We start from the raw sequence: 21,584 nt of genomic DNA on the forward strand, positions 1-21,584 counted from the left end.
TATCTACTTCCTCCTTTTCCATCATTAATAAATTTAATGGGGCCAACAGTGAGTAAGTTACCACGAAGAAATTTCTCGGGATTAGTTTTCGTCTTGCTCTGCAAGGTAACAATGTGCAACACTTTGAACTCTAAAATAGTAGTATCTACTATCATGACCAAGTTAGTTCCCGCTGGGGGGGGGGGGGGAGCTTCTTTTGCCAAGTAATAAAACCCAGTGATGGAGAAGAGCTCTAGAGGCTTGTATGCACTTTCTTAATGTCCAGACTGCCCACTGCGACCAACTTGCCCACCTGTACTCAGAATGTCCTCTACACCCAACAGGTCCAAAGTGTCCGCTGCACCCAAAGTGTCCGCTGCACCCAAAGTGTCCGCTGCACCCAAAGTGTCCGCTGCACCCAAAGTGTCCGCTGCACCCAAAGTGTCCGCTGCACCCAAAGTGTCCGCTGCACCCAAAGTGTCCGCTGCACCCAAAGTGTCCGCTGCACCCAAAGTGTCCGCTGCACCCAAAGTGTCCGCTGCACCCAAAGTGTCCGCTGCACCCAAAGTGTCCGCTGCACCCAAAGTGTCCGCTGCACCCAAAGTGTCCGCTGCACCCAAAGTGTCCGCTGCACCCAAAGTGTCCGCTGCACCAAAAGTGTCCGCTGCACCAAAAGTGTCCGCTGCACCAAAAGTGTCCGCTGCACCAAAAGTGTCCGCTGCACCAAAAGTGTCCGCTGCACCAAAAGTGTCCGCTGCACCAAAAGTGTCCGCTGCACCAAAAGTGTCCGCTGCACCAAAAGTGTCCGCTGCACCAAAAGTGTCCGCTGCACCAAAAGTGTCCGCTGCACCAAAAGTGTCCGCTGCACCAAAAGTGTCCGCTGCACCAAAAGTGTCCGCTGCACCAAAAGTGTCCGCTGCACCAAAAGTGTCCGCTGCACCAAAAGTGTCCGCTGCACCAAAAGTGTCCGCTGCACCAAAAGTGTCCGCTGCACCAAAAGTGTCCGCTGCACCAAAAGTGCCCGCTGCACCAAAAGTGCCCGCTGCACCAAAAGTGCCCGCTGCATCAAAAGTGTCCGCTGCACCAAAAGTGTTCGCTATGCCCAATGATCCCACTCGGTCAGGAAGCGAATGATGAAGTGTGTAATGACTTGTGTAGGAGAAAAAGAAAGAACAAATACTGCAAAACAGTACAGGGTCAGTTCATTCCTTTAGGGGGATGACTCATGAATTCCATTTGATGCCATTCAGACATTCAAGTAGCCTTTATGGAAGATTTCACAAAAATAATCTAGTGCCCACTTGCAAACCAACACCTCCTGCGAAAGGTGGTGTCATTACCTGACTGCTGCGATAGCTCCGAGGAAGCTCGAGTGATGGCTGCGGCGCGCGAAACGTGCGTTAAACGGCGATAAATATCGATGTCGTGAGACGCAAGTCCCCTGGAATGGCACGACACTCGCGTCAGGCAAATGATTCGTCCGTACCGCAGCCCAGGCCGTACGCTTCCCACCGCCGTGGGCGAAAGGGCGCGGAACTCAGTCGCCGGCCGCGATATTATTTATAGTGCACGCGATACGGGCTGCCCGGGCCGTCGATCATAAACACGTTGTACGGCCAATAAAGAACGACAGGCGCTGGGCGGAGGGGGTCCGCCGGCCGACAGGGAGACAATGCGCTTACGACCAGTCCTGCTCGGCGTCGCTACAAACCGGAGGGAACACAATCGCCGTTTCGACCACCTGTAGATGCCCGCGTTGGTGGCTAGCAGCTGGAACCTCGCCCACGCCAACTTTCCCTACGTGCTTTGCAGATTTTTCTTCTTCTTCTTCTTATTATTATTATTACTCCCCCCCCCCTCCTGCCTCCTTTTTTTCTGCGTTAGAATAATGTCAGCGGCGGAGAGGCAAACCGCCTGCAGGCTAATGGCTACTCAGCGTCCGGGCGAGGCCGCGCCTACCCTGATAGCTTCCATTCCGAAGCATTTTTATAGCGGTTCCACTATAAATCAGGGCTCCCGTGACTTTTAGTGTCCGGTATATAAATTGGTTCCCCTCCCCGCCTCCTCCGCGTCCTCATCTCGCGCGCAATCAGAATGGCTCGCTCCCCAATAACAAGGCGGATTGTCATCGTACGGCTTTTGGCGGAGGTCTCTATAAGGTCATCCCATCCAGCGAACTCCCCTGCCAACTCGTTAGCGGACGGAGATGCCAGCGCCGAGCGCCCTGTGCGCTCATAGCGAAATATTTAATAATAGCAATTCATTTCGGGAAGCGGTAGTAATGCCCCACCGGCTTCGTTAGGCCGAGTATGTATAATGGGAGGGCGGCCAATGGAAGATGCGCCGTAAAAGACGTCGGGACCTCCGGGTAGCGCTCCCAGCGATCAACTGTGTTACGTGCTTCGTTTTGTTCCCGACAGACGCAGATGTCGGGCGTTACTTGTAATCAGTCCCCACATTCTGTTGTCAAGAATTTTATAGGAACAATACGTTTCCTACATTCCCTCCCCAAATTACACTACTAAAACTGTCAGTTATGCATATGCGATGTGGAGCGGCATCTTTTATTCCCCCGTAATCGAGGATGACAGGAGACCAGAGACCTCAGTTTTACATGTTTTAAACCACCAGTTAGCCAATTGCGGAAGGCAGGAGACAGATATAGTGCTCCCGAAATTCCGTCGTCTCTTTAACCTGATTTCATTTTGAAAGAAGATTACGGTCCGGCGTTCCATCGACGACTAGGTCATTAGAGACGGGGCACAAACTCGGATCGGAAAAGGGCAGAGAAGGAAATTAGCCGGGAGGTTTCGAAGGAACCACACAGGCTTTCGGCTTAGGCGACTGATGGGAATAACGTCTGGATGGCCTGGCGGGCATCTGAACCGCTGTACTCTGGAATACTACCAACGCACCACCTCGCTCGGTTTCATGCCTGTAGAGGGTTACCGACTCTGAAAGAAAAATTCTAAATTTCATTTTTTTAAATTTCTGCTGTCGTTTCCCCAGCTATTAAAATCAATTGTCACTTCCTTTGTGTATAATGTTAGTCTTAGCGAATAAATAGAAAGCATTTTAGTTTTAGCCAGTCGCTTTTCTGTACAAGTGTTTTTCGCAATATTCCAGGTATAAGGGTGAACAAAAATATGGGAAAACTACAAACCCAACATATTACCGGGTCTAAAACAGCATTCAAAACAGCTCCCGGTCGTTTTGGAATGGGTTAATACAGGTCCTGCAGTGTTTTGAAGACAATCTCATGCCATTTTTACAGCAAAATAAAGACAAGGTCAGTTAACGATGATGGAAGTGGATAGCGATCACGGCCCCATTCTCTCCAAAGTGGATTAGAAAGGCTACGTAATGTTCAGGTCTGGTGACTATGGTGGCAAGGGGGTGTGTTCACAAAAACAGTCCTCTGTGATCAGGGGCCGCGTCGTCTTGGAACACAGCATCATCACTGGGGAATGTAGACTGTACCATGGGATGAACCTCGTCAGCCAAAACGGTCACGTAATACTTGGCAGCAGTGTGAGCTTGCAGAGTAACGATGGGTCCCATGGAATACCATCTGTGTTTATCTTCAAGCAAGTATTTCTCGCAGCGTTTCCATACTTTTTTCCAATCCCTGGAAGTCTCGATGGGCGGGTGACGAAATGATCTGCCGTACTGCGGAATACGGAGAAACTGTCGTGTCACAACGCCACCTTGCTCGGGTTCGTTTCGATGTCGATAACCTCTATGGGGTGATCAACGCTGCGGGAAAAATACTAAATCTTACTTTTTATTTCTACTGTCGTTTCTGTAGTCGCTAAAACCAATTATTACTTCCTTTGTCTGCAAAATTCTTCTTTGCAAATAAATAGAAGGCTAAATTATAGCCAGTGGCTTTTCTCAAAATTTGTTTTTCGCAACTTTCCAGTTACATACTTACACGATGAGTGTACCGTGTGTGCCGTGCTAATTTCCCTTATCAGTATTTCTGATGCGCTATGGTAGGTTTCGAAATGTACTTGCACGCACATTTCACTACCTATGAAGACGTAATACGTGATTATTTCAAGTTCAGCAGTGAAGCGTATCAGCAACTCAAAAAACTGGACAAGTGCGTGTAGGACTCACGTTCAGAGGGTTCTGTACAAACTTAATTGTATAAAAATACTAGTAGTTCCGCTGTAAGTTCTGATGAGTGAGTTTGCGAGTATCAAAGTACGTGATACAAATGGTCGTATCTTTTGATTTCATTGGTTTAGAAGCTTTAATTTTTTTAGACTACTATGGGACCGTATATCTTAGTATTTGAAGGAAATTTCAACTTGGGACCTCTACTCGTTCCTGAGGAAAAGGGGTCTTAACAGTCGAGGAGAGAGACGGACTTCAGTGTGCCCCTATTAGGGTTTCGCTTTTACCAACTGGGCTACAGAACACTATACTGGATCAAGTACAGCATGGAGGTGATGCCAATCCTTAAAAGCAGTCAGTGAGCAAGCTCTGAAAATAAATAATGCGATACGCATCTTATATGTACGACACACACAACTTTCTGTAGGATTATTATTGCATTGTATTGTATGGAACTGGGGACCTAGAAACGACGGAGAGGCATCGTCCCCGCCGTAGCCCTCAGTGGTCACAACCCCCACAACAAGCTACAGCAGTCCACTCACCCCATCGCCGCCCCACACCGAACCCAGGATTATTGTGCATTTCATCTCCCCCACCCCCCATCCCCGGTATAAAGTCTCACACCAGACGAGTGTAACCTCAATGTTTGCGTGGTACAGTAATTATGGTGTACGCGTACGTGGAGAAAGTGTTTGCGTAGCAATCGCCGTCATAGAGTATCTGAGGCGGAATGAGGGGAACCAGCCCGCATTCGCCGAGGCAGATGTTTAAATGTTCAAATGCGTGTGAAACCTTATGGGACTTAACTGCTAAGGTCATCAGACCCTAAGCTTACACACTACTTAACCTAAATTATCCTAAGGACAAATACACACACCCGTGCCCGAGGGAGGACTCGAACCTCCGCCGGGACCAGCCGCACAGTCCATGACTGCAGTGCCTCAGTGCGCTCGGCTAATCCCGCGCGGCTCGAGGCAGATAGAAAACCGCATTGAAAACCATCCACAGACTGGCCGGCACACTGGACCTCGAGACTAATCCGCCAGGGACCGGCACGCCTTCCCTCCCGGAAAGCAGTGCGCTAGACCGCACGGCTAACCGGGCGGGCTGCAGTATTATTACAAATCTGAGGTGTTAATTTGTATGATAATCATATGGCAAGGAAAAATGAGAACAAATAAAACGAAACTGACTGGCTATTGAACCGAAACGAGGACGTGCTTTGCGCCAAGTTGGAGTTGGTGTCCAGAGAGAACTTAAAGCCCCTAGTGGGCACTTACTGAGTGCGGAGCGTGAAGGCGGCGGACGTAATGGACGAGGGCAGCGACAGCCCCTTGATGATCTCCTGCCACAGCTTCTTATTGATGACGTCGACCAGTCCACCGCGCGCGATCACTAAGTTGTACAGCTCGAACAGGTCCAGCACAGATTTGGCCATGATGGGCAGCCGGTTGATTGGCGTCCCTGTTGACAGAAGCAGTTATAGTTAATTGCTGGGTCTCATTCGTGTAAGCGATATATCTATAGGCTGATTTAAATTAGTTGCCATTTGGTATCTAATGTCCAAAAATGCAGTGTTGTCGCGACATATACTGTCTGCGCTTCACTCTCCTCGCAGATAGAAAATCGCTACAAAGTATGTATCTGCTACAAAAACCACGTAAATTAGTATACGATTCAGCAAATTTTGAAACGACGCAACGTTATAGGGAGAAACCACAAAGGCACTCGCACAGGGTTCAATTCTGGGTCCACTGAACCATGCAAAAAAATCTGCAAATCACGTAGGCACAATCTCTACATTTTATCTAAGCATTCTGTTCTTAATTTCAATTAACACTCGAGCGAACGGTCCGAACACTTGGATGATGTCGTCCAGGATATCGATCAGCATACATAGCACACGCCCGTTGGGCATTTTGATCACAATAGTCATACATCAACACGATATCGACCTTTTCCGCAATTGGTAAACGGTCCATTTTAACACGAGTAAGGTATCACGAAGCAAATACCGTCCGCACTAGCGTAATGTTACGTGATACCACGTACTTATACGTTTGTGACTATTACAGCGCCATCTGTGGTCCAACTATAAAACATTCATATTTCTTTACGTACTACACGAATATGTAATAAAAATGGGGGTTTCTATAAAAAAAAAAAACGCAGTTGATATCCGTTTGACCTATGGCAGCGCCATCTAGCGGGCCAACCATTGCGCCATCTGGTTTTCCCCCTTCAAGCTAGGCAAGTTTCATTTTTTGTAGTTTTTTCGTTTGACGCTTATTTCGTAAGATAGTTAGTGTATACAACCCGAAAGTAACGACGTCCCTTTTCGTGCATCACAACAGCTGTTGGATATCATCACCAATTTAAATTAATCAATTTAAGAAATGTTCTCGAAATTTTGTCAGGATCATGATTTTGAAAAAGGTATAGGCTGTTGTCTACCGACAGATTGTTCTGACACTGTAACTGAGTAGTTGCAACGGAAATCCTTGGAAAGGCTGACAAGATCGTTTGTCGACTCATTCAGGCAGAAGGTGCGAGTGTTTGTAGTCCCTGTTGTTAATTTCTTAGGCCTAAAAGAGCAAGGGTTTAATTTACTGCTGACAGTGGAACTGGCCTCGAAAAATATTTGGCGAAATATTTAAATTTATCAATATTACAAAGGACTTCGCTGACGTCTGCGGCGCCTACTAACTCAAGCTGAGAACGTGTGAAGTTTCGAAAACTTTTGTCGGAATGTTCAAACTTGTCGGTCCCTGAATTGATGTCACTTGGATTTCATTATTGTTTTTCTTTCCGTGTGGCTCACAGCCCATTACAAACATTTCTACTGGGCATCACTTCGGCGGCTTGCACGTTGAGCCGCCATGTGTGCAGACGATTGTAATGGCTGACTGAACAGCACATTGTGATGTTGCGCTCCTCTCAGGTAGTACGAGACATTCCTGAGGAGTACTTCGTCCCGCTAACACAATAAACGGCAGTCAGACTAACATCAGAATCCCGTGAGTGTAGACGATTCTGTTTGCCCTAATTTACGACGAAGATACCAAAAAAACCTCCACGCTTATCGAATCAGTTTTTTACACTTCCCGCTTTGTAATTGACGGTATTACACCCAAGAAGATAAATCCGCTGCATGGAAAATAGCATACACAGTTGATTCAACGATCATCTGAAGTAGACCTTGTTTGTGATGAGTGTGAAATAAATCGAAATGATGAAACTTGGTGCTGGCATGTAGCCTATTTTTCTCGCTGTAACCTCTCTTACCTTACCCGGTCAAAAAACGGTTAATATTTCTTCGACCATGTGCATATTAGAGCAATTTACAGTATTTATGAATCGAGCGTCACTACACTATAGTGTATAGTAATTCGGATACTGTAGTCTCTCCTTTGAGAGGATCTGGAGGAAAACACTTATATGCTACGGCTACTTTGGCCCCCCTCTCACACATTCATGACGTTACATAGATCGCATTAAATAGTCTGATGTGACACTTTCGGCCACGTGCCGTACGATATGCTAGACTGCATCTAAGAGATATCAGGGTGCCGAGAAAAGTAAAATCATTGGTGATAAGCGCTACTAGTCGTAACTCACCGCGACTATACATGTCGGAGATGAGCTTCTTAAGTTCAACAGTACAGAAGACGACACTGGACAAATTTAGAAAGGAAGGCGTGAGGGAGATGGCCGTGATTAAGACAGCCCTATCGTAGCGTGTCAGAATATTTAGAGTAAAGTGATTTGGGCACACGTTAAGAATGGAGACAACGAAGATAGCTCGAGCAAACCATGAGACAGAAGCTGAAGGCAACAGGTGGTAGGAAGACGAATTATTATTGTTCGTATGGCTTACATGGTCATTTTACATTCTTATTTAAGGACTTCATATATAAATGGTTGAATATGCATAAAACACATAATACGAGGGTTGCCCAGTAAATAATGCCCCATTTTTTTTTTCTCCGAAATAAAAAATATTAGAAATGTGACACTTTAGGTGCGAGTTATTTGAAGTTTCCCGCGTGTGTACGCAAAGTTTCAATTTCCTCCGACAGAGAGCGGTGGTGTAGGAATGTTCTAAAATGGCGTCTGCAGGTGACATCCGGCATAAACAACGTGCAGTGATTGAATTTCTCGTAGCAGAAGAAGAAACCGTGGGCAATATTCATAAACGCTTGTGCAAAGTCTACGGAACATCTGCAGTCGATAGGAGTACTGTTGGTCGCTGGGCACAGAGAGTGAAAGCATCAGAGGGCGGTGCTGCGGAGCTCCGAGATTTGCCGCGGTCGGGAAGGCCTCCCACGGCTGTCACGCCTGACATGTTGCAGCGGGCTGATGTTCTCATGCGGGATCGACGCATTACGACTCGACAATTGGCACTGGAGTTGTCAGTAAGCAAAGGAAGTGTGGATGTGATTATCAATCAGCTTGGATACTCAAAAGTGTGTGCATGATAACGCTCGTCCTCACACAAGTTTGAGGACTTGTGAACACATCGCGAAACTGGGTTGGATAGTGTTACCCCATCCACCCTACAGCCCCGATTTGGCTCCTTCAGACTTTCACTTGTTTGGGCCAATGAAGAATTTCATTCGTGGAAGACGTTTTGCCGATGACGAAGAAGTGATTCACGAAGTGACAACCTGGCTCCGTAGGCAGAGTACAGATTTTTACCGGCAGGGAATACACGCTCTTGTGACTCGCTGGAAAAAGGCCGTCGAACTTGAAGGAGATTATGTGGAAAAATAAAGCAAGTAGACAAAACATCAGTCTTTCACATATGTAAATTTGATTGTTGTGGAATAAATACTTCTGGAGAAAAAAAAATATGGGGCATTATTTACTGGGCAACCCTCGTATAAACAACTTTCGTAACAAACGATCTCCGATCAGGTGCTGCTTAGTTTGCACAGCAACTCCACGGTCGCACGCCGGTGCATCTTTGAATCCCCATTCATACAAACATGCACCAGACCTTCCATGTCCTTCATGGAATCGATTCAAAGCTGTCCATAGTTTCCTGGTAAGACCAAATGCATTGACACATTTAGTAGGATCAGCAATAAGGCGAGAATTTGCTGGAGGAAGCTACTGTCAATTCTCTTTCCATTCTCGGCACGTGTCACATACAGGAGGCGCATCTCGCGTTGGCCAGAGTGGTTTTCTGGATTTTTGTAAGACGGCAGGTATGTTCTGTTGCTGATTATACAGAAGCAATTCCTGACGAGTAGTACATTTTACGAACTCTCTTGCAGCTGCTGCTTCTTGTCTGATTGGTGGTGGTGTAATATTATATTACACAACACAGGCAGCCATGACAGTGGTGTTGATTTAGTCGTGCCGCTAATTATTCTCGTTGCTTGATTTAGTGCAATACAACAAACATGGTAGGAAGACGAAGAACACAGGATATGGAGGTTACAGTAAGAGGAGGCTTGTACACAGCAACTAGGAAACTTGAACTGTTAAATCATTCGGTGTGGCCGAGCGGTTCTAGGCGCTTCAGTCTGGAGCCGCGCAACCGCTACGGTCTCTGGTACGAATCCTGCGTCGGGAATGGATGTGTGTGATGTCCTTAGGTTAGTTAGGTTTAAGTAGTTCTAAGTTTTAGGGGACTGGTGACCTCAGAAGTTAAGTCCCCTAGTGCTCAGAGCCATTTGAACCATTTTTTTTAAAATGATTATGACGATGACTGTACTACACTAATGGATGGGACTTTGTAACAGGTCTCGTTAAAAAAAAGTACGCTCTCACATTGATGATAAGCGACGTCTGCTGGCACAGCCAAGTACGCCTCCGTGTCACATCGCGCCACGGTGCGGTATACGCGCCATTAGCGAAGTACCGCTAAGCAGGCTGACGCATATCGGCGGATTCCCCAAAGCTCCTAGCCTCGATAAAGGTGCCACCGCCAGCTCTAACGGCGGGTACCGTAAGCTAAATACGAAGGTGAGTGTGCCCCGGCGCCGGTCACGCCCCGCGGGGGCGGCTACGAGTCCCGCCAGGGCATCGCGCTCCGCCATTAGTCACCCTGCAGCGCGGCGCGTCCGATTGAAACGTCAGGCGTGTGTTCGGCACGCATCCTTCAAACGGCGCGCGCCGCCGACGCACCATTAAAAGGGCTGTACACAGCGGCTGTAAAAGATACGTCGGTTACATCTACTTGTAAAACTTACAGCTCCGGCCTAAAACTCAGTAGATATCAGGATACAAAATTTTCACTTTTTGTAGTGCCTACTCTTAGAACCCATTTATTAACCACACAATATGTATACGAGAAGCGTACCATACTGATTTAGCTTTATGTTTCCCCAATTACTCATGTGACATGCCATTTGACACATCGCTGCAGTTGCAAGTATACAGGGTGAAAAGTATTTAAACCGACAAATTCTGGGAGGTTGTAGGGGACATAAAAACAAATATTTTGCCCTAATGTCAGTTTTTCCTATGAGGGTTATTTAAACTGGTGGAAGCCGTATTACGCTCTTCAGTTGTTAGAGGCCGTATTATGATCTTCAGTTGTTAGAGAGCGTATTACGCTCTTCAGTTGTAGGCAACTGCTGTCCACCAGTGCAGTAGTGCATTGTCTCTGTTTACTAATGGAGCGATACACCTGGAGTGAGTACACTGACATGGTTCGTGCGTACTACGTAGCGCACCACAACGGCCGAGCTGCACAGCACGTTTATCAACAACAATATCCTAATCGCCGTATCCCGCATCATACGACCGTTGCTACTGTGTAACAACGTCTGCTTGAGACCGGGTCACTTAGCAGATTACCTGGACAGGGACGCCGTCGCACGGTAAGAACGCTGCAAATTGAGGAAGCTGTCTTGCAGCATGTGGAGCGGGATCCTTCAATCAGCTCTCGTGCAATTGCACGTAACATGGGGACTAATAAGACGAATGTAAGAACAATCCTTCGAGATCAATTGTTACGTCCATTTAACTTGCAGCGTGTCCACAACCTGGAACCAGTTGATTATCCACCCAGAGCACAGATTTCGCAGTGGTACCTGGAACAGTGTGAAATGCATCCTACATTTCCATCCTCTGTGTTGTTTACCGATGAAGCAACGTTCGGGCGTGATGGAGTCTTCAACATGCACAATTCCCATGTTTGGAGTGAGGATAACCCACATGCCACAGTTACTAGCGCTCATAAAGTGCGGTTCTTCGTTAACGCGTGGGCCGGTGTTGTTGGGGACTGTTTAATTGGGCCGTATCTGCTACCTAGGCCATTAAATGGCAAGCACTATTACAATTTTCTCGCCAGAGCATTGCCAGAATTGCTGGAAGACCTCCCGCTCCCTACAAGACAACGCATGTGGTTCCAACATGACGGGGCGCCGGCACATTTCAGTCATCGTGTGCGTCGATTCCTGGACCGGCGGTTCCCAGAAACGTGGATCGGCAGAGGTGGTCCTGTACCATGGCCTGCTCGATCCCCAGATGTGTCCCCTCTGGATTTTTTTTGTGTGGGGAGAGATGCACAACCTTGTTTACGCAACTCGTGTTGCATCAGAAGACGATCTGGTAGCTCGGATAGTAGCAGCAGCAGGAACAATTCAGGATACTCCTGCGGTTTTTGCCCGTGTCAGACAGAACATGATCCGACGGTGTAACCTTTGTTTACGTGTCAATGGAGGCACTTTTTAAAATCTACTGTAATTGAAATTGGGTTTTATTAATGTGTTGTCTCTTGGTCATAAAAAATGGAAAAGTGTTTGTTGGTTTAATTAATTTTCCGCCAGAGAAATCTTGCTCTACCGGTTTAAATATTCCTCTTAGGAAAAAATGACATTAGGGAAAAATATTTCTTTTGATCTCCCCTACAACCTCCCAGAGTTTGTCGGTTTAAATACTTTTCACCCTGTATAGTACTTTTGTCTAACGCAACGTGGCAGGACAATCACTAGAAGTGTAATCCTTGCAAAGTACAGCCCATTTTCCCAACTACTGTCATTACATGTGTCCGAGTGTGTGTGTGTGTGTGTGTGTGTGTGTGTGCGGGGGGGGGGGAGGGGGGGAGGGAGGGGAGGGTAAAATGGGATTTGAACATCAAGGACAGCGTTAGACGCCATGGTTTCTGTGGAATGAGAATTTAAACACTGTGGATATTCACAGGCGACTGGTGACAATGAGAGGAGAGTGCGTACCGCCACGAAGAAGTGCTCGTCCCCACACGAATCGAAAAACCACGACAACTGAAACGGGGTTCCGGGACTCCCACACCCACCGTATTCTCCTGAATTGACCACTTCTGATTACCACCAATTTGGGACTATGAAGAAACCTCTGCGCGGACATCATTTAGTGGACTTTCAGAACCTGCGTGAAGTTGCCGTATGGTGGGGGTGACAGCCTCTAAAAAATGTTGCTCGAGGAGGACCTACGGAAGTAACAGGACCAAGTCGTGAGAATACGGTTCGTGTAGCAGTAACCGGAACCGCATTTATGCGATGGTAGTAGTGATTTTTCGATTCATAGAGGGACGAACGTTGCGTTGCAAGAGAACTTTTTCGTGACCCTGCACGAACTCTACGCGCTGGCACCAATCGCCTGTGAATATCCGTGGTGCTTACACCCTTCTTCTACAGTAACCACGTCGTCCAGCGACACGTGATGACAGCATCTGGAAACATAGGCTGTACTGTCCAGGGATACACTTTAGTGATTGTCCTGCCACCTGCGATTAGACGAAAAAATGGTTCAAATGGCTCTGAGCACTATGGGACTCAACTGCTAAGGTCATAAGTCCCCTAGAACTTAGAACTACTTAAACCTAACTGACCTAAGGACAACACACACATCCATGCCCGAGGCAGGATTCGAACCTGCGACCTTAGCGGTCGCGCGGTTCCAGACTGTAGCGCCAGAACCGCTCGGCCACCAGCGGCCGGCGATTAGACGAAAGTACGACATACTTGCAGCTGGCGCACCATGACTGATAGGGAACAAAGAAAGCGTAAATCAATGTAGAATGCCTCTTAATTAAGTAAGTAAAGATGTCCTAAATCCGAAGACTAGTTTGAACAGCACAGTGTACCTTAGGCACGGTCCTGTTGGAGATGTTATGCCTTTCAAATGGTTCAAATGGCTCTGAGCACTACGCGACGCAACTTCTGAGGTCATCAGTCCCCTAGAACTTAGAACTAATTAAACCTAACTAACCTAAGGGCATCACACACATCCATGCCCGAGGCAGGATTCGAACCTGCGACCGTAGCGGTCGCTCGGCTCCAGACTGTAGCGCCTAGAACCGCACGGCCACTCCGGCCGGCGTGTTATGCCTTTCCCTTTCTCCGACCTTTTAAACTGACTCACCCAGCCAGTTACGGGCAGATCCACGGTTCAACATGGAATCTGCACTGTGGTGCAACTTGGCGTTTTCCATATCAACAATTCATTACTACAGATAAAAAGAAGCAGTAATTTGTAATTTATCATTTCCTAACTAGGCCTGTTTTGCCCTATCTGTGGTCATTGTCGACGACGGGAACGGTTATTTGGCTGGGGGGTGGGGGAGGGGGAGGGATGTTTCCTTTAGCCTGGAGGTGATGGGCCGGCGTTTCCCTAATCCTCCTCAATAAGTGGAAGTAGGGGCAACGAAGCACATCTCAAGGACAAAAAATATCTGTGACGACCTATTTTCCAGCAGCCGTCGAGAAAAGCATCTAAAAGTGCTCCAGGCATCGGCACCTTACAGAAGCATGTTAGAGGGGGCAAAAAATGGTCACTGGGAAGGTCTACATGCTGCTCCAGATTCGGATAAGCTGGAAGGCTTTAATGTAAAATAAATTTGATGGTGCGGTCTGGGGTTCGGCGAGTTGGCCGGCAGACCTCGTGGCGTGGAGGAGTCACTCTCCGAGGTAGATATAGTATTTCCGTTGTATACTTCCGGAACTGGAACTAGCTGATCCTTCGTGATCAACCAAGTTGCTTCTCGCAGCACGGGAGGCTAAGAAGGTGCAAAATGCGTTCCTGAGTACGGGCGTGGAATTCTACTTGAGTGCTTTGTCCCATCCCAAGAGTGGGATTGTCAGGGGTTGAGCGACAGGGGCTCGTGTTCAAGGCAATGCAGTCTGTTGACCTTAGTGAGAGCGACACGCTACTGTCTGACGTAAATTTCCTGAGGTGGATGCAGATGATTGTAGAATGAGGTGATTAGACACTCGAAATGTACAATTAACCTTTAAGTTTATTCTGAATTTAAATTTATAGAGTGGCTTTCCTAGTAGCTTCCACGCTAAACAAATCCTTAAGCAGAAACAGTGACTGCTTATCACTGTTCTTTTGTCTTCTAATTGAAATCTGTCAACAGAGCGTTGTAGCTATCTAACTTCACCCTGTAACTCCGACTGCCCACGGACTTCTCTTCTAATCGAATTCTGCCATCGAATCTCCTCCTGAACCGAAGGTCCTAACATTTTGTTAGCGTTCCGCCTTCGAAGCGTAGCGTCGAAGGCTTCACGTCGTTTATTGGCCATGTAAGTTCGTCGTTCTTCAGAAATATTTCAGAAGCTGCATGGAGGGGATAAGAGGTCATTCCCTGTACGGCTACCGATTATATGTCTTTTTTCACTGACACTTCGTGACATAGAGCAACCCTCCCCCCCCCCTCCCCTCATCACAAACCCCTCTCTTTCTCTCTTATAGCTTATGCTTTCTGTCTCACAATTATTGCCCAAGGCCCTTGCTTGATTAGTTGTGTCATCTCACTTATAGTGAGGTGACAAAAGCCATGGGATATCTCCTAATACAGTGTCGGACCTCCTTTTGACCAGTGTAGTGCAGCAAATCGACGTGACATGGACTCAAAAAGTCCCCTGCAGAAATATTGAGCCATGCTGCCTGTGTAGGCGTCCGTAATTCCGAAAGTGTTGCCGGTACAGCATGTTGTACCCGAACTGATCTTTCGATTGTGAGCCATAAATGTTCGATGGGATTCATGTTGGGATCCCGTACTGTACAACTACATTACTGCTGAGAAGCTGCTGGAAAAGATATCTACCCTAAAATATATAGGAGTAACCATCCAGAACGACCATAAATGGAACGACCACATAAAACAAATAGTAACCACCCCATTGTACACACATATATGCTTACATGTATGTGCGTCAATCTGGGGTACTTCTTGCAACCCATCAGGTGGAAAGAAGATGCTTAATTACATTTAGGATGAGGGCTTTCATTTACCGTCCTCAAATGTTGAATGTACCTTCCACCAGGTGAATGACTAACGTCCCATACTTTTAGGAACATGGCCGGAATTACTGCATTCACTGATAACTGAAGTTCCTATGCGGCATCTCATCTCACCCAAAGCAGTTACAAGGGGAGAAAGAAAAGTGCACACAACTTGAAATCAGATTACACTGGAGACTAATGGTGTAACGTGAGATACGTGCATGGCCATTACGGTGCTGGAGGTGCAGAGCCGTACTATCGACGAAAATCACACCGTGTCGTTGTAACTGAATTGCACTATTAGAACGGTGAATACAAAACCGTTTTTGTTATCATCATTTAAAATCGCCTCAAATTATGTAATGAACGAGCGAAACAGTCTGCTGTATCGGCAACCATACGAAATGGCAACTGGCACCAAGGTACACTTCTAGTTTCGATGCGTAGGTTCATTCATGTATAAGATACAGTCTTGTGAAATCACTTGAATCTTTTCGAAACATTCTGTGAATTTGTTACGCTGAGGAACTTTTATTCATAAAGACGGAGGATTTAGACTTTTTATATACAGTATCACGCGCCGTTTATGGAAAGGTATTCTAAGTTTATGACTTCAGCCGCGTAACAGTGCTTAAATGATGTGATTCGGTGAACACGACTTTCTAAACAAAAAATTGATAATAGGATCGTCGTTATTCTGCAGATGCAAGTCCCGGTATTTACAGGTCTCCAGTACGATTGTAAAAATACGGTGCTGCTATGAGTTCGCCCTCGAGAATGTTTGCGGGATGAGGTCAGGGGGACTATTAGGTAGCGCGGGGGCTCGTGCGTTGAAATGTCACTGCCGCCCATCGCGGAGAAGATCAAAGGCGGCTTATGAATTTAAACATACGACTCAAATTAGGTTACAACCCTCTTTCTCCAGAGAATGAATATTAATAGTGTCTGCGTGCCGGCACAGACGTCGTCTTCTCTGTCCTAGCATAGTGTATTAACATCAATACTAGGACATTTACAACGGAAAATTTTAAATGGTAACAAGTATTTAGAGCGTATTTTGTTGTTTTCTTTCTGGTATTGGAGGTTCTCAGGTTATGCAATACGCTGTGTTTGTCTGTGGGACAGAGGAAAAATTGCGATGGCAAATAATTGCAGAATAATACAGAAAAAGGGCATGTGACGTGCAAATAATAGTAAACAATGTTCCGCAAAAACATTTGGAATGTACAAGTTTCTAATTTACTGCTCACAATGGTCTAACGCACAGATTACCTCTAAAACCGAAAGTATTGCAACTTTTTGTACACGCCAGTCAAACAACTCCCTCGCGTGCGTTCAGAGATACACAGGCAGCACAAATGGTGTTATCTAGTATATTGCAAACGAAATACTGAGTAATCATTGTTACTTTCTTTATTTACTTGTATTTTGTATTATATAGCATATGAGACATAATTTTTTTGGAGGCGGGGAAGAGGACGAGGTGAGGGACTTTTCGACAACTCTATAATGACTGCTTTATCATGCTCTGTTAAGATACACCATTATTTGATAGGAATTTGGTAAATGCACCGCTCTCCCGACTTTTGGCACTGTATTTCGAGGCCGGAACAGCTATTCATCCTTCGAATGACATTCCATTTATTTTCAGAAGCTTTATTTCTGTCCTAGTCTTCCTACCAAAAAGAAATCCTTGCCGATACCGGCGATAGCTATCATGATCAGCCACGGAGGTGAATCAAAAGGTTTCTAAATTGAACATGTCCCTAGAACTGAAGAAAGCAAAGTACTGCTTCGGTGCTACATTTGCCGTACCAAGTCTGGACCGGACCAGGTAGGCCACTGGATTATGCTTTGGTACAATGAGAAAGTATATTTTTTCAGAATTCATTGTCGTTTTTGAATGTTATACTATTAATAAAAAATATACTGGATAATAATTTAATTTGTACATAGAGGGTACAACGGGGGAATTCTCAGAAACCAACAGGAAGGAGAAGAGTTAATCAAACATTTTTTAAGCCGATCCGTTTTTTAGATGGTATTAAGTTGTTGGACAGAAATGAAGACTAGCTAAAAAGAGCTCTTCACTAAATGAATAAAATCTTAACGGAGAAATGCGAGCCGACCGACAGAACCAAAATAGAAACCATAAAGTGGACAAGGTGTGGAAAATAGAACGTAAGGGTGATAAATTGGGACTAGTTATTAAGAGGTAGCTTGGAACTTGCGTCACAGCGAGTGATAGGGATGCAACGAGTATTGAAGCTAGAATAGCCCAAACAAATGAACCAATTTTGCAGGAAAGGACACTGCTCATGTCAAACAATGCCTCCTTGATTACCAAGTTCTGAGAGGAATAGGAGAGACAAGGAGCCTATTCAAAAGTCAGGGATAGGAGGAACAAAATAGTTAGCCACCTACTTCACAATTAATCCCAATTCATTACTCTGATTGATGGCACGATGGAGCGAAGAAGACAAAGAGCACGAATGAAACAGATGTTCACGGATGAAATTAAAGCTGACCGAACATAAGAGAGTGTCAAAACGGGAGGAAATATGAGCGGATCTTCAATCTTTCGGCTTGGAGAGAAAAGAAAACTTTCTAATGAAGTGAAACAAAGTTGTAAATGATGAATGAAGTAGAAAAATACTGAAATCAGCAAACGTAAGCATACAGGGTGTTCCCAGGAGTGGTGAATATTCTGGAATGTGACAGCAACCCTTATCTGAAGCACAAAAGAAAAGAACTTCATAACGAAATACCCCCTATTCGGTGCGGTTTCCGAGATAGAACACATTAAATGTAAATTGTTATTTAAGGAAAAGGTGGCTTTGCACACAACTTATCTGAATTTTACTTAACAAAAAGAATGCAAAACGTGGTGCTGAATAATTCAAACAATATTTGAAAGGTACAAACTTTTAGTGACTGGAGATGAAGTGTAACAGTTGATTTCGATCTTATCCGGAGTCAAATATAGAATATTCGTTTACTAAATACTGATGTCCAGATTCGATATACATATTGAATTTACTAGTAACCGTAGATGCAAACATTACCAAAAGACAATAATACAAAATAGTCAAACATGAATTAAATTCACAGTAGGGAAATATTGTGGAAATAATAACTATGTAATGACGTTCTATGTATTGAAATGTACTGCTGACATTGGTAGCAATGAATATTACCTGGCTCTTTTGTAATTCGCAAAAACGTCATCACAGACACTGTAATTTATCAAACATTTCTACTATCGTCTTTCAATGTAATATTACCCCAAATGTATTTCTGTTGAATGTTCTTAAACTTTTCATGTGTTCAAAGCTATAGAAACAAGATAATATGTTAAAACTGTGTAAATCGTGAAACTTTCTGATAAGCAAGCCAGATATACAAAAGTTTTGCCTATATCATGAAATTCTATATTTAATTTCATCTCTCAATATACGATAGGAACTAGTTTGGCGGTAAGTAAAGAAAGAAGTAACTGAATTGTTGTTAAAGTGAACATCTCGTATTTTACTACGAAAGCATAAAAATTATTGTGACCTTTGTATTTAAAAACATGTACCTGTAAATTAGAAGTATTTTGCCAACCGAATTGTCAACTCAGTGTAAACTTTTAATTGTAACACACTTAATGTCTGTTTATAACAATTAACCAATTGAAGTGTTTATTATAAATACTGGCAGATTCTTGTAGCCAGCAGGTGAATCTTCCGTCAGATTTTGGGGTGGACTCTGCGTGTGTCGTCGGTCCTAACAATATAATAAACAGTAGTATTTATAACAGTGTGCCTATAAACTTGATAATTAGACATGCCGCAAGTAAAGTCTGCAGATCAGATGAATTCCAGATTATCAACGAAAATCAGCTGTTGAAGCAAAGAAGAAGATAAGTAACTTCCTGGTAGATTAAAACTGTGTGTCGGACCGAGACTCGAACTCGGGACCCTTGCCTTTCGCGGGCAGGTGCTCTGCCATCAGATGTACCCGTCCTCAGAGCTTCAATTCTGCAAGTATCTCGTTTCGAATTGACGCTGGGAGGACGGGTCGTGAGTCGTGCTCGGGTAGCTCAGATGGTAGAACACATGCCCGCGAAAGGCAAAGGTCCCGAGTTCGAGTCTCGGTCCAGTACACAGTTTTAATCTGCCATGAAGTTTCATATCAGCGCACACTCCGCTGCAGAGTGAAAATCTCATTCTGGAAGAAGATTAGTATTTGTACTTTGCTGATTTTACACCCCTGTCAAACGAACTATTCGCAGGATTATCTGTTGTCACGAACAACGACAAATTAGTATACGATTCAGCAAATTCTGAAACGGCGCAACTTTGTAGGAAGAAACTACAAAGGAACTCCCACAGGGTTCAATTCTGGGTCCATTCCTATTTCTATGGCAGAAAGACACCCCGTTGTAAGCAACGAACTAGGTTGGGCTAAAATAAAACGTCGAGAAGATTGTGTGAGTAGGACACATACGGGCGTGCCACTAGCCCAAAAACAAATGTACAGTAAATGTATTCTATCTCAGAAACCATTCGGAATAGGGCATATTTCCAAATGAAGTTTTTGGCTCCAGATGAAGGCTCCTGTCATATCCCTGAATCTTGAGTATTCCTCCACGCTGTACACTGGATGACGAAACTGTTCACGTTCTCAGCTGTGGGCAGACCCGCAATTTGGCTGCGTTACACAGATTCAGTGCCTCACGTACAACGGAGGGAACCAGGTGCGATGGCAGTAGTAACCCGTTATGTCACTGGTCTAGCTGGGTGATGGTCGCCGACCAACGCCCGTCCTTCCGCTGTTGCAGCGGGCGATTCTGCTGCTACCGCTCCGATAGCGAAGTGTGCGCGCGATCGTAAATACACCCGACGCATTGTGCGTGCTGCGAGAAGCAACAATACCGGCGCGCGAAACGAGGGACAGCTTTGCCGCGAGGACATAAAAATACTGCGCCACCGTCCGCGTTTCTCGAATTATAAATAACGCGCGGCGAGGCGGTCATGCTGCGTGTCGCAGAGTCCGCGAGGCGGGCTATTAGCGAGGGAGCGGTGACTGAAGAGCGGCGAAAACTGAATGGGTGAAATTATGTGCGGCAGCCACCAACGGGCGCGTAATCATATCACCGTGCAGAACATTCGCATCCATCTCGCTTCTGTGCGACCCAACTTCCGACATGTCCTACATCGTAAATCTTACTGCGGACCTCAGACAGCGGCCTTACGGCGGGCTGACACCGGCATCGTTCGACGAGAAAGAGCACAAATCTGTTCTTCCTTGCTCCTTCTCGTCGAACGTAACATTTCAATGGCTGTATTCACTCAGGCGGAAACCGATCACACGATCTGTCTATAAAGAGTTAGGAGACCACAAATATCATTTAGCTAACAGTAAATATCTGTCAGGTATCAGCGAAAATTTAAAGTGAAATTGTTTCTCCTATCACTTTCTGTACGTTGGAATACTTGGATTCCACATCCACCAAGAATTTGCTAAACGTTAAAACTTCTGTTCCACCAGGGCTTCCGTCAGAAATAATATAAATTGTTCACTGTACATCTTTGTTGCGCCATTGTCAAGTGACACATTTACAGTCGCATCAAAGGCATTTCAATACAAGCTACCTGCCGCGCGGGATTAGCCGAGCTGTCGTAGCGCTGCAGTTGTGGACTGTGCGGCTGGTCCCGGCGGAGGTTCGAGTCCTCCCTCGGGCATGGGTGTGTGTGTTTGTCCTTAGGATAATTTAGATTAAGTAGTGTGTAAGCTTAGGGACTGATGACCTTAGTAGTTAAGTCCCATAAGATTTCACACACATTTCACACACACAAGCTACCTGGAGCACTTTTCTACGTGCGTACGTACCTAAACCCTGAGAAAATTGTTTCCATAGAGCATGTCGACTGGTCACAGATGCGGTTTAGTAGACAACCAGATAAAGAATTGTGAGAAAAAAGTCCCCATTCAGGAACCTATTACTTCAGCTGTGCCTGGTGTGTGTGTTCCAGATCGCTCCACTGTACAATACACTTATAGCTTTTTTGATGAGGCATTTTTCTGTTAGTTCTTTGTTCTCGTGACGCCACAAATGCGTGTAACAGTTATGATTCCAACGTAAACAAAATCGTGGACCAATACACGTAAAACGGAGAGCCCACAGGTAAGCCGTACATTTTACAAGAAAATTAATTTGTTATGTGAACAATTGTGCTTGTGCTGTCAAAAAAACTTTAACACGAAGCTTT

The 21,584-nt window shown here is 45.4% G+C and overlaps 1 protein-coding gene across 1 annotated transcript in view; it reads right to left on the reverse strand.

Annotated features, from left to right (window-relative positions):
* LOC126088259 (protein dead ringer-like) overlaps positions 1-21,584 on the reverse strand; it is a 482,246-nt gene that overhangs the window by 62,229 nt on the left and 398,433 nt on the right. Inside the window, exon 4 of the mRNA XM_049906388.1 lies at positions 5,385-5,568. Coding sequence (XP_049762345.1) covers positions 5,385-5,568 — 184 coding nt within the window. The remainder of the gene's footprint in view (positions 1-5,384; positions 5,569-21,584) is intronic.

Source organism: Schistocerca cancellata, chromosome 6 (genome assembly GCF_023864275.1).
Source record: "Schistocerca cancellata isolate TAMUIC-IGC-003103 chromosome 6, iqSchCanc2.1, whole genome shotgun sequence".
Classification (NCBI taxonomy): domain Eukaryota; kingdom Metazoa; phylum Arthropoda; class Insecta; order Orthoptera; family Acrididae; genus Schistocerca; species Schistocerca cancellata.